Below are 12,946 nucleotides of genomic sequence, written 5' to 3' on the forward strand. Positions count from 1 at the left end.
TGCCTTGTTGACAAATTGACTGAGCAGCACAGATTACTGTTTGATTTAAGAATGCCTCCCTCCCTGCATTCACCTGAAGATATGACAAGCCTTTTCCCGGTTCCCCGCAGCTCAGCATAATCAAAATCTGCATGTTGTTACTCATCCATTACAAGTTTTACTGTATACACGTTGTTACTCATCCATTACAAGTTTTACTGTATACATGTTGTTACTCATCCATTACAAGTTTTACTGTATACACGTTGTTACTCATCCATTACAAGTTTTACTGTATACACATTGTTACTCATCCATTACAAGTTTTACTGTATACACGTTGTTACTCATCCATTACAAGTTTTACTGTATACACGTTGTTACTCATCCATTACAAGTTTTACTGTATACACGTTGTTACTCATCCATTACAAGTTTTACTGTATACACGTTGTTACTCATCCATTACAAGTTTTACTGTATACACGTTGTTACTCATCCATTACAAGTTTTACTGTATACACGTTGTTACTCATCCATTACAAGTTTTACTGTATACACATTGTTACTCATCCATTACAAGTTTTACTGTATACACGTTGTTACTCATCCATTACAAGTTTTACTGTATACACGTTGTTACTCATCCATTACAAGTTTTACTGTATACACGTGGTGGTACAGTCACACATAGAAACTAGCCACTGGCAAGAGGTCCCCACCGTAGTTTCGGCAGGGACTTTGTGCGTGCAAATGTATTTTTAGGCCAGTAAAATCAGCCTAATTTCTTGTGTGTGTGTGTGTGTTAGGATGTAAAGCTGTTGTTGGTCAGTTAAAATTGGAAAGGCATTAATAGCAGAGAAAACACATTACTGGACCAGTTTGCCATTCACTTCTGTACTTTAATAAAATCTGTGTAGCTCTAGTCTACAATAAAACAATGTTGTCTGTATTTAACTGTTTTGCTTGATCTGTTTAGTTGACTTTACATAAAAGGTCTCAATCAACTACTGATACATCACCAAGTCTTCAATATTTCTCGGCAATCATGTGTGGTAGGGAGGCAGGTGAGGGACATCCCTCCATTCTTCATGTATTAGTTTTTGCTCAGCAGAGTGCCTCGAAGCTTCTGTCTTTCTATAATGCATTGAAAAGACCAAACAAGCAACAGATTGTTCAGAACCAGGTCATTTCACTGACGTCATAGGCAAATGAGGTGGGCCTCTAAACCATGTCTATTGTGCACTTTTGACTTTGAGATGGTGATACAGAATGGAAAAACAATAGGACAGTGTAATGTCACCAAATTGTACAACTAGATGCATCATACACACATATGTGTATACACATATATACACACATATGATATGCTTTTTCGTAGCAAATGTAATGTGAGATATTTACTTCTGATTGGTAAAGCAGTACTACGCATACTAATCATATTCAACCAAGTGCTGTACACTTCAATTGGACATGATGAGTAAAGTATCCTGTTTTTGCAAAAGTTGTGCAGGGCCAACTGTACATGGTGGAATGACTGAACTGAGAGTCAGCCATTACTGTATGAAAACATTTCGATATGCCTTGAAGGATAACCAGTTCATCTCTTCAAACATACAAGAATATAAAAATATACTAATACGTTTGTGTATACATTTTGGGTATCCCTGAGTGTTCTCCGTGGGCAGTCTGTCCTGCGCACTGGCTCTCTCTCTCGCTTGCACTCTGGCACTCTCGTACTCCTCATAAAATCTTCTTGTGCTGCAACAATAGAGGTTCATCTCGACCTGGATCTTGCTGATGATGTATGAGGTCCAGACTCGCGGTCAGTGTCTCCAGCAGCTTCTCATCGTTCTGGATGCCCTCCATGAACTCCTCCAGGCCCAGCTTACCTGGCACACACACAAACGCACATGAACATCAAACCCTGTGGCACAAATACAATGATGTGGAACCTGTACACTGAGACAAGGAATCTTAGTATCTTCAAATCAAATGTTATTGGTCACATACACGTGTTTAGCAGACGTTATTGCGGGTGTAGCGAAATGCTTGTATCTTATTACCTACCATCACCATTGATATCGATCTTGTCAAACATCATGTTGGTAAGGTCCTCGGATGACATCTCATAGTTTACTTCATTGATGACATGGATAGACTAGTATGGAAGCAGGAGAGGAAAGAGAGTTTAGAAACATGACTTTATGACTTGACTTGTCATCGAAATATAATTCTCAAATATAACCAGTAGGTGTCAGGCAAGACTACCAAATTGCCTGCTAAACACAACAGTGCCTTCAGAATTCACGCATTAATTTAAAATGGATTACCTTAGATTTAATGTCACTGGCCTACACGCAATACCCCATAATATCAAAGTGGAATTATGTTTGTATAATATTTTATAAATGAATGAAACATGTAAAGCGGAAATGTCTTGAGTCAACAATAATTCAACCCCTTTGCTATGGCAACCATAATAAATTCAGTAGTAAAAATGTGCTTAACAAGTCACATAATAAATTGCATAGACTCACTCTGTGTGCAATCATCTCTGTACCACAAACATACCATTATCTGTCAGGTCCCTCAGTCAAGTGGTGAATTTCAAACAGAGATTCCACCACAAACACCAGGGAAATTTTCAAATGCCTCGAAAAGAACAGCACCTATTGGTAGATGGGTAAAAATAAAAAAGCAGACATTGAATATCCCTTTGAGCATGGTGAAGTTATTAATTATGCTTTGGATGGTGTATCAATAAACCCAGTCACTACAAAGATACAGGTGTCATTCCTAACTCAGTTGGCGAATAATAAGGAAACCGTTTAGGGATTTCACCATGAGGCCTTTGGTGACTTTAAAACCGTTACAGAGTTTAATCCTCAGTGATAGGAGAAAACTGAGGACGGAAGCAACAACATTTCAGTTACTCCACAATACTAACCTAAATGACAGAGTGAAAAGAAGGAAGCCTGTACAGAATATAAAATATTCCAAAACATGCATCCTCTTCGCAATAAGGCACTAGTAAAACTACAAAACATGTGTCAAAGAAACTTTATGTCCTGAATACAAAGCATTATGTTTGTGGCAAATCCAACACATCACTGAGTAACACTCTTCATATTTTCAAGCATGGTGGTGGCTGCATCATGTTATCGGTATGCTTGTCATCGGAAAGAAAAAAACAACTAGGGAGTTGTTTTTAGCATAAAATAAATGTAATAGAGCTAAGCACAGGCAAAATCCTAGAGAAAACCTTCTTGAATCTGCTTTCCAAAAGACACTGGGAAACAAATTCATCTTTCAGCAGGAAGAATAAACTAAAACACAAGACCAAATATACACTGGAGTTGCTTACCAAGATGACATTGAATATTCCAGAGTGGCTTAGTTACAGTTTTGACTTTAATTGGCCTGAAAATCTATGGCAAGACTTGAAAATGGCTGTCTTGCAATGGTCAACAACCAACTTGACAGAGCTTGAAGAATTATGAAAAGAATACTGTGCAAATATTGTACAATCCAGATGTGCAAAGATCTTAGAGACTTACCCAAAAAGATTCACAGATGTAATTGCTGCTAAAAGTGATTCTAACGTGTATTGACTCAGGTGTGTGAGTAAAATTAGCTATTTCTGTATTTCATTAACAAAAAATGAGCAAACATTTCTAAAAAGATGTCTTTATTTTGTCATAATGGGGTAATGTGTGTTGATGGGTGAAAAAAAAATAGAATCCATTTTCAATTCAGGCTGCAACACAACAAAATGTCAAGGGTTTTTCTTTATTTTTACTATTTTCTACATTGTAGAATAATTCAAGAATTGTTTGGTTACTACATGATTCCAAATGTGTTATTTTATAGTTTTGATGTCCTCCCCAATTATTCCACAATGTACAAAATATAAAAAATAAAGAAAAACCCTTGAATGAGTAGATGTCCAAACTTTTGAATGATACTGTATAAATATAGTATATTTTCTGTGCCACGAACCAGGTTTCCGTGCATGTCGGATATTTTTTTTTAAATCACAGGCCTGAGTAAACTTTCCAAATGCCGACAAAACAAAATACGCTTGACAAGGTGGTACCTTTTTGTGTCGGTACAATTAAATATGCAAGAAATGGCGGTGGAAACGTTTTTATGCACAAATATTGATATAATAACCATCATATCGAAGAACTTGGGAGTCACGCGATGACATATAGTGTGGTCCTCCCACTACGACTCCTTGGGAAAGCATGCAGTTTACTGTGTTGTTTATTAGGCTACAGATGAAATACATGATGATGAACTTCACAGGCTGGTGAAAGTGGAAGGTGATGAGCTTTGCTCCTTTCCAATTAATATCAAGGGTATTTTCTTTTTATGTTCACCGATGCTTGGCTGCCGTCATCACGCACAGATTTGATCTGCAACAAGTAATGTTGATGGAAACATCTCTGGTGGGAAAAATACCATATTGTTTTTAATGTGGAATGTAGAATATTCACATGAAAATCTGTTGGATGGAAATCTAGTTCATATCATATTCTAGATATAATACAAATAAATAGCCTAATATCTGAATGGCCACTGTAATGGAAACACATTTTTTAAAACTATTAAATCAACACAATTTGAGTGCAATTTCCTTGATACAGAGCTAAAGTTTAATAGTTTTCACACGAGTTGTTTAGCAAATATTACAATATGGCTTATCAATTCACATAAAGCCAGTTTAATATTTTAGGGGATATCCAATTAGGCCAAATCTCTTATAGAGGTATTGTTGCCCCTGGGTACCTCAGTTGACCACAAACCACTGATCTTTGAGTCTTTTTAAGTGTGATGTTATGTTGATGATACAAAAATCCAGACCCCTCAGTCTATATGAAAAAATACATGATGCAAAAACAGGTAGAGTATCTATAGAACGTCTACACGCCCTTGAACATTTTCACATTTTGTTGCTTTACAAAGTGGAATTGAAATATACTGAACAAAAATATAAAGGCAACACAGAGTGTTGGTCCCATGTTTCATGAGCTGAAATAAAAGATCCCAAAATGTTTTCATACACATCAAAAGCTTATTTCTCTCAAATGTTGTGCACAAATTTGTTTACATCCCTGTTAGTGAGCATTTCTTCTTTGCCAATATAATCCATCCACCTGACAGCTGTGGCATATCAAGAAGCTGATTAAACAGTACGATCATTGCACAGGTGCACTTTGGGCTGGGGACAATAGAAGTCCACTCTAAAATGTGCAGTTTTGTCACACAACACAATGCCACATGTCTCAAGTTTTGAGGCAGCGTACAATTGGCTTGCTGACTGCACCCGACCGCCACAGGAGTTCCTGGTGCACGATGGGAAAAGGACATCCCTGCCGGACAAGCCCTCCCCTAACCTAGATGACGCTGGGCCAATTGTGTGCCTCCCCATGGGTCTCCCGGTCACAACCTGGACTCGAACCCAGAATCTCTAGTGGCACAGCTAGCACTGTGATGCAGTGCCTTAGGCTACTGCACCACTTGGGAGGCCCCATGGTATGGGTATGCTTGACATCGGCAAAGGCCGGGGAGTTTTTCAGGATAAAAAGGAACAGGATGGAGCTAAGCACAGGAAAAATTCTAGAGGAAAACCTGCTTCAATCTGCTTTGTACCAGGCACTGTGAGAGGAATTCACCTTCCAGCAGGACAATAACCTACAACACAAAGCCAAATCTGCACTGGAGTTGTTTACCAAGAAGACAGCTAATGTTCCGGAGTGGCCAAGTTACAGTTTTTACTTAAATCTGTTTGAAAATCTATGGCAAAACTAGAAAATTGCTGTCTTGCCATGATCCCCAACCCCTTGACAAAGCTTGAACATTTTTTAAAAAGAATAATGGCCAAATATTGCTCAATACAGCTGTTTGAGTTTGAGTTTATTTTTACAGGGACAGTGGACCATAATCAACGTTTCAGTAAAGGTGCCGGTTTTAGCCAGCCAGCTAATTTTCAACCTCAGTCCCTGGGCAGGTTATTTAAAAAAATTACAATAACAATACAGACGAACAATGAGCAGTGAGCACATGCAGAGCAACATAGGACAAGCAACACGTCACACGCAGACAGAGCAATAGCACAAAAAGCAACAAAATAAAATACATTAAAGCGACAAAGTGTTTCCACACCTCACAAGCTACAGACAACAGACAACATGGAAAGCGGCAATACACAGCTAGGGATTATGTTCACAAGTCTGATTAGCCTTTAGCCATGTCTTTATGTTTTGTGTGAAGGTTTTAATGTTGTAGAGCAAGCTTGGGCCCAACTGCATGCTATGTGTGGGATAATCATAGTATTGAAGTACAGTTTTGCTACCTCTGTAGTCAAAGCTCTTATGACACTTACCCAAGGAGACACAGCTGTAATCTCTGCCAGAGGTGATTCTAACATGTATTGACTCAGGGGGTTGAATAATTATCTAATCAGTTAGTGTTTTGTTTTTAGTGTTATGTTTTTTATTAATAACAAATCAAAATAAAAAGTCTTCCACTTTGAGTATTTTGTGTAGATCGTTGACAAAAAAATGTAATGAAATCCATTTTAATCCCACTTTGTAACAATAAAATGTGAAGAAATCCAAGGGTGGTGTAGACGTTCTATAGGCACTGTATAAACTATGAACATTAGTGATCGAGATAAAAGTAATCTTACGTCATACATATCAAACATTTCAAACATGCGCATGACATAGGCCTTAGAAGCTTCAGATAGGTTTTTCAGGCCGAATAACTGTTTGAATTCGCAAAAGGTGAGCTGTCCAGATAGGCATTCCGTTGTGAATTTCCTGTACCACTGATCATTCTCACAGGTTCCAAGTCCTACAATAGAGACACCACTGTTATTCCCCATAATTTTACTGCCTGCAAACGATTTACTAAACAATTATCTAAATAAAAGATGATAAAAGAAAAACACTGCAAATAAAATAATTCCACAATACAGAACTTCTGTGTGTGAACCCATCCAGCGAAAGTTTACAGTCAAACAATGTTTTGTAATGAGAGGGATGCTGAGAGCCCCTTATCAGCCAATCAGAACTTTGTGCGTCTTTGACAAAGTAACTAACCCCTCGCATGTCCACTTGCTTATCAATCAATGAGCAATAAACAGACACAAAATAGAGACCTCAGGACTAGGTGATGCGGTCTGCTAGTGTTTTGGTCTCAGTGTTAGTACTAAGCCTTTAGGTCTTTATAGATACCCTTTGGGAAGGGGCATGTGGGAACTGCCAAGGAGATCTGTTTACACACACTGTCCACTATGACAGAGCATCAAGGGGTTGTATAAGGTCTTGTGTGCTACATTTTAATGTCAGTCACAAGTAACAATACATATTCTTCTCACTCATGATACAAACTTTGAATTTCAGTAGGTTTTGATTTAAATACTAATTTTGCAAGCTGGGAAAAGTTCGGACATACAATTCAGTCAATTCAGGGCAATTCAGCTTTAGGCTACTTCATGTTTATTGTGAGACCATGCCTAGCAGCTCCTCCACATGACTGGGTTGCTGGCAGGGATGCCGATGTGCCGGCGCTTGTGGTCTGCCTCCCTGGAGAAGCGGTAGCCGCAGGTGGGCTTCACCACTGTGAAGAAGGGCATCAGGGAATTGGAGCCCACGTTGAGCCAAGGCAGGGGCTCTGAGCTGCAGGGAGGACCACTGGATGGTTTGGTGGCATGGCCTGTGTGGGTCATGGGGGGCAGCAGGGCCCTCCCATTCTGTCGTCGCCTCCAGGAGAAGACAAGGAGCTCCATCTGCTTGTCCACCACTCTGTTCCTGCTGGCATTGACAGGCACCAGGGTTTTCAGTGGGTTCCTCAGGACCTGAGGGGGTCAAAGACAGACATATTTTTAAAATAGCTACATATCCCGTATGAATTCATATTGTTAAGATTAGGGGGAGGGTATGGATGGCCCAAAATATTTCAGGATATGATTAATTATTGCAGTGAAATACAGATAAGTACACTACATGACCAAAAGTATGTGGACACCTGCTTGTCGAACGTCCAAAATCATGGGCATTAATCATGGGCATTTGGGGCTCCCGAGTGGCACAGTGGTCTAAGGCATTGTATCTCAGTGCTAGAGACATCACTACAGACCCTGGTTCGATTCCAGGCTGGAACACAACTGGCCGTGATTGGGAGTCCCATAGGGCTGCTCACAAGTGGCCCAGCGTCGTTAGGGTTTGGCCGGGGTAGGCTATCATTGTAAATAAGAATTTGTTCTTAACTGACTTGCCTAGATAAATAAAGGATACAAAAATAAAATATGGAGTTGGTCCCCCTTTGCGGCTATAACAGCCTCCACTTTTCTGGGAAGGCTTTCCACTAGAAATTGGAACATTGCTGTGGGGACTTGCTTCCATTCAGCCACAAGAGCATTAGTGAGGTCGGGCACTGATGTTGGGCGATTAGGCCTGGTTCACAGTTGGCACTCCAATTCATCCCACAGGTGTTCGATGGGGTTGAAGTCAGGACACTGTGCAGGCCAGTCAAGTTCTTACACACAGATCTAAAAGAAAAAAACAAAAACAGTTCTGTATGGACCTCGCTTTGTGCATGGGGGCATTGTCATGCTAAAAAAGAAAGGGCCTTCCCCAGACTGTTGCCACAGAGTTGGAAGCACAGTATCGCGTAGAATGTCATTGTATGTTGTATTGTTAAGACTTCCCTTCACTGGAACTAAGAGGCCTAGCCCGAACCATAAACACAGCCCGAGACTATTATTCCTCCTCCACCAAAATGTACAGTTGGCACTATGCATTCAAGCAGGTAACGTTCTCCTGGCATCCGCCAAACCCAGATTCGTCCGTCGGACTGCCAGATGGTGAAACGTGATTCATCACTCCAGGGAACGCGTTTCCACTGCTCCAGAGTCCAATGGCATTGAGCTTTACACCATTCCAGCTGACTGTGAGCTTGTGTGGCCTACCACTTTGCGGCTGAGCCTTTGTTGCTTCTAGACGTTTCCACTTCACAATAACAGCACTTACAGTTGAACAGGGCAGCTCTAGCAGGGCAGAAATTTGACAGACTGACTTGTTGGAAAGGTGGCATTCTATGACAGTGCCATGTTGAAAGTCACTGAGTTCTTCCATAAGGCCATTCTACTGCCAAGGTTTGTTTATAAAGATTGCATGGCTTGTGTGTTTGATTTAATCTAATTTGAAGGGGTGTCCACATACTTTTGTACTGTATATACAGTACCAGCCAAAAGTTTGGACACACCTACTCATTCAAGGGTTTTACTTTATTTTTACTATTTTCTACATTGTAGAATAATAGTGAAAACATCAAAACTTTGAAATAACACATATGGAATCATGCAGTAACCAAAAAAACAAACAAATCAAAATATATTTAAGATTTTAGATTCCTCAAATTAGCCACCCTTTGCCTTGATGACAGGTTTGCACACTCTTGGCATTCTCTCAACCAGCTTCATGAGGTAGTCACATGGAATGCATTTCAATTAACAAGTGTGCCTTGTTAAAAGTTCATTTGTGGAATTTCTTTCCTTAATGTGTTTGAGCCAGTTCGTTGTGTTGTGACAAGATAGGAGTGGAACACAGAAGATAGCCCTATTTGGTAAAAGACCAAGTCCATAAAATGGCAAGAACAGCTCAAATAAGCTGTTCTTGCTCCCAGCCCCCGTCCCCACTCCCAGCTCCCGACCCCGCAGGAGGCCTTTTGCCTTTTGGTAGGCCGTCATTGTAGATAAGAATTTGTTCTTAACTGACTTGCCAAGTTAAATAAAGGTTCAATCAAAAAAGAAAACAAATAAAAAAGCAATGAGAAATGACAGTCCATCATTAATTTAAGACGTGAAGGTCAGTCAATCGGGCAAATTTCAAGAACTTTGAAAGTTTCTTCAAGGGCAGTCGCAAAAACCAAGCGCTATGATGAAACTGGCTCCATGAAAGGAAGACCCAGAGTTACCTCTGCTGCAGAGGATAAGTTCATTAAAGTTACCAACCTCACAAATTGCAGCCTAAATTAATGCTTCACAGAGTTCAAGTAAACACATTTCAAAATCAACTGTTCTGTGTGAATCAGCCCTTCATGGTCAAATTGCTGCAAAGAAACCACTACTAAAGGACACCAATAATAAGAAGAAATGCTTGGGCCAAGAAATACGAGCAGTGGACATTAGACCGGTGGAAATCTGTGCTTTGGTCTGATGAGTCCAAATTTTAGATTTTTGGTTCCAACCACTGTGTCTTTCTGAGATGCAGAGTATTTTATTTTACTAGGCAAGTCAGTCAAGAACAAATTCTTATTTTCAATGACGGCCTAGGAACAGTGGGTTAACTGCCTGTTCAGGGGCAGAATGACAGATTTGTACCTTGTCAGCTCGGGGATTTGAACTTGCAACCTTTTGGTTACTAGTCCAAAGCTCTAACCACTAGGCTACCCTGCCGCCCATAGGTGAATGGATGATCTCCTCATGTGTGGTTCCCACCGTGAAGCATGGAGGAGGAGGTGTGATGGTTTGGCGGTGCTTTGCTGGTGACATTGTCAGTGATTTATTTAGAATTCAAGGCGGACTTAACCAGCATGGCTACCATGGCATTCTGCAATGATACCATCTTTGGTTTGCGCTTAGTGGGACTATTGTTTGTTTTTCAACAGGACAATGACCCAACACACCTCCAGGCTGTGCAAGGGCTATTTGACCAAGAAGGAGAGTGATGGAGTGCTGCATCAGATGACCTGGCCTCCACAATCAACCGACCTCAACCCAATTGAGATGGTTTGGGATGAGTTGGACCGCAGAGTGAAGGAAAAGCAGCCAACAAGTGCTCAGCATATAGCTCCTTCAAGATTGTTGAAAAAGCATTCCAGATGAAGCTGGTTGAGAGAATGCCAAGAGTGTGCAGTAAAGAAAAACCCTTGAATGAGTAGGTGTCATTTTTGACTGGTACTGTATATATAGTGTATGTAGCTAAGATACATTTGGTGTTTTCGATAGCAGTGTCCAACTGTAGAAGACCACTGCCAGACAAGTCTTCTACATAAACAGAATACTTCAGTGAGACCACTGATCAGCCCAGTATTTTAGGAGGCCTTGAAGTGCTTGTGTTATTGGTCTGTCTCTCCCACAAAACCCTTCCCTCAAGCACCTTTTACTCAGCGCAAAGTGATCCATTCAGCTTGCCCTAGTTTACTCTTAAGACTGTAAGTCTACAACAGTTGTGGAGCTACCTGAGACATTTTTAAGGCTCCTCCATCTGGTGTCATCTCCATCACAGTGAGAGAATGGGCTGAACGGTGTGACTGGACTGAGCAGAGACAGCAATAGGCGTCTAGCCTCAAATTCCCCTTCTTCCCCCTACAAACAGAGACTGCCTCCTGGTGGCCCTGCCTAGAGCTACTGAGGCCTCAGAGTGAAACCACAAAACGAGTTGTTGATGTTGGGCCTATGACATCACAATGCTGTTTGGTGGCATCATCAATAACAGAACCCTTGGGGGGAATCCAAATCCCTTTGTGTGTCACAATCACAGAATTTGAATGACTATAATAAACAAATTACTCTATTTCTATGGTAACAATATCTCATAGATTGAGTCAAAACACAATCAACTCTATGTGGTTCAGTTTAAACTTCCCTGCTGTGATTGTGCTTTGTTTAATCACTGCAGATATTTTTAGGCTAGTCAAATCAATGTCGGTCAGACTTTTAATGTTTTAGCCATCAAATGACCCCAGATACTCATTTACTCATGAGTAATCAGTGGAGGTGGGACCAAGTCATTGTTTTACAAGTCACAAGTAAGTCTCAAGTCTTAGCACTCAAGTCGCAAGTCATGTCCCAAGTTAAGACAGGCAAGTCCGAGTCAAGTCTCAAGTCAAGACCGTCAAGTATCACATCAAGTCTCAATTCCTAAACTTTGAGTTTCGAGTCCTCTAAACAAGTCATAATGTGCTCTTCACCAAATGTAACACCATTTCATATTTTTTACACGAGTAATAGTATATGACATTTACACAAATCATGAATGCTTTTAAAATTATCTAAATATTTCTTACTTTCCAAATAAACGTTATATTTCCATGGAAATACAGGGGTGGCCATGAGAAAGACACCCCCCTCAATAGTGATCGACAATCACTATAGGGCGCAATCGGGCGATGTAGGCTTGTACACAATCGCCCAACCTTAACACACACACACACACACACACTCTCTCTGTGTGGTTACAGTAGGCTAACCTATGTCAATGGTTTTAGGAACAGCAGTAACTGCCTAGCCAGTTGTAGCTCAATCTCGGGTGCAATGATCACGTTCCCGCACTGACTGGAGGATAATTGATTTAACGTTACGTTAGCCTCAATGATACACCAGTAAAGTAATAAAATATATAGCTGTTGGCTATATTAGCCACGACTTACCGAGTTGCAAGTCATCATATTGCCAAGTCATGTGACTCGAGTCCACACCTCTGGTAATCAGTAAGCTCATTCACTGATTTTACATGTCAGGAGGACACTTATAAAACAATCAGGGAATAAGTCATCAGTAAGATTGCAGAAGTTATGCAGAAGTCACTCTCTATTATCCACTGCTGTCGTCACAGATCGGGATCTAATGTTTTATGAGCTATAGAAACAGGGTTTAAAGGTGCAGCAAATTGCAGTCATAACACAGAGCTTTGAATCATGTCTCTGGTGCTCACACAATTTATTCTTACATATGAATTCCAATTAACTGTATCCAGAAGACTTCTTCACCTCTAAGATCTTATGTGCATAAAGAACATTACTCACAATTGTCAAACTATACTGTTACTCACAATTGTCAAAATATACTGTACTACAATCGGTCAAAATCAGATTTATAGAATTTTACTTCATCATAGTCATCATAGTATGTCCAGAAACATCCAAGGCACTCTTGACATGCACTACTGCT

At 40.3% G+C, this 12,946-nt stretch overlaps 1 protein-coding gene across 1 annotated transcript; it reads right to left on the reverse strand.

The window, feature by feature from the left end:
• Positions 1–1,722: 1,722 nt before the first annotated feature.
• Positions 1,723–6,944, reverse strand: LOC112255275 (guanylyl cyclase-activating protein 1-like). Its single transcript, XM_024428299.2, has 3 exons — positions 6,578–6,944; positions 2,050–2,140; positions 1,723–1,871 (listed from the first exon to the last, which is right to left on the reverse strand). The coding sequence occupies exons 1-3, from the start codon at positions 6,872–6,874 to the stop codon at positions 1,723–1,725; spliced, it is 537 nt and encodes a 178-aa protein (XP_024284067.1). The 5' UTR covers positions 6,875–6,944.
• Between the last annotated feature and the right edge of the window lie 6,002 nt (positions 6,945–12,946).

Source organism: Oncorhynchus tshawytscha, linkage group LG07 (genome assembly GCF_018296145.1).
Source record: "Oncorhynchus tshawytscha isolate Ot180627B linkage group LG07, Otsh_v2.0, whole genome shotgun sequence".
NCBI lineage: Eukaryota > Metazoa > Chordata > Actinopteri > Salmoniformes > Salmonidae > Oncorhynchus > Oncorhynchus tshawytscha.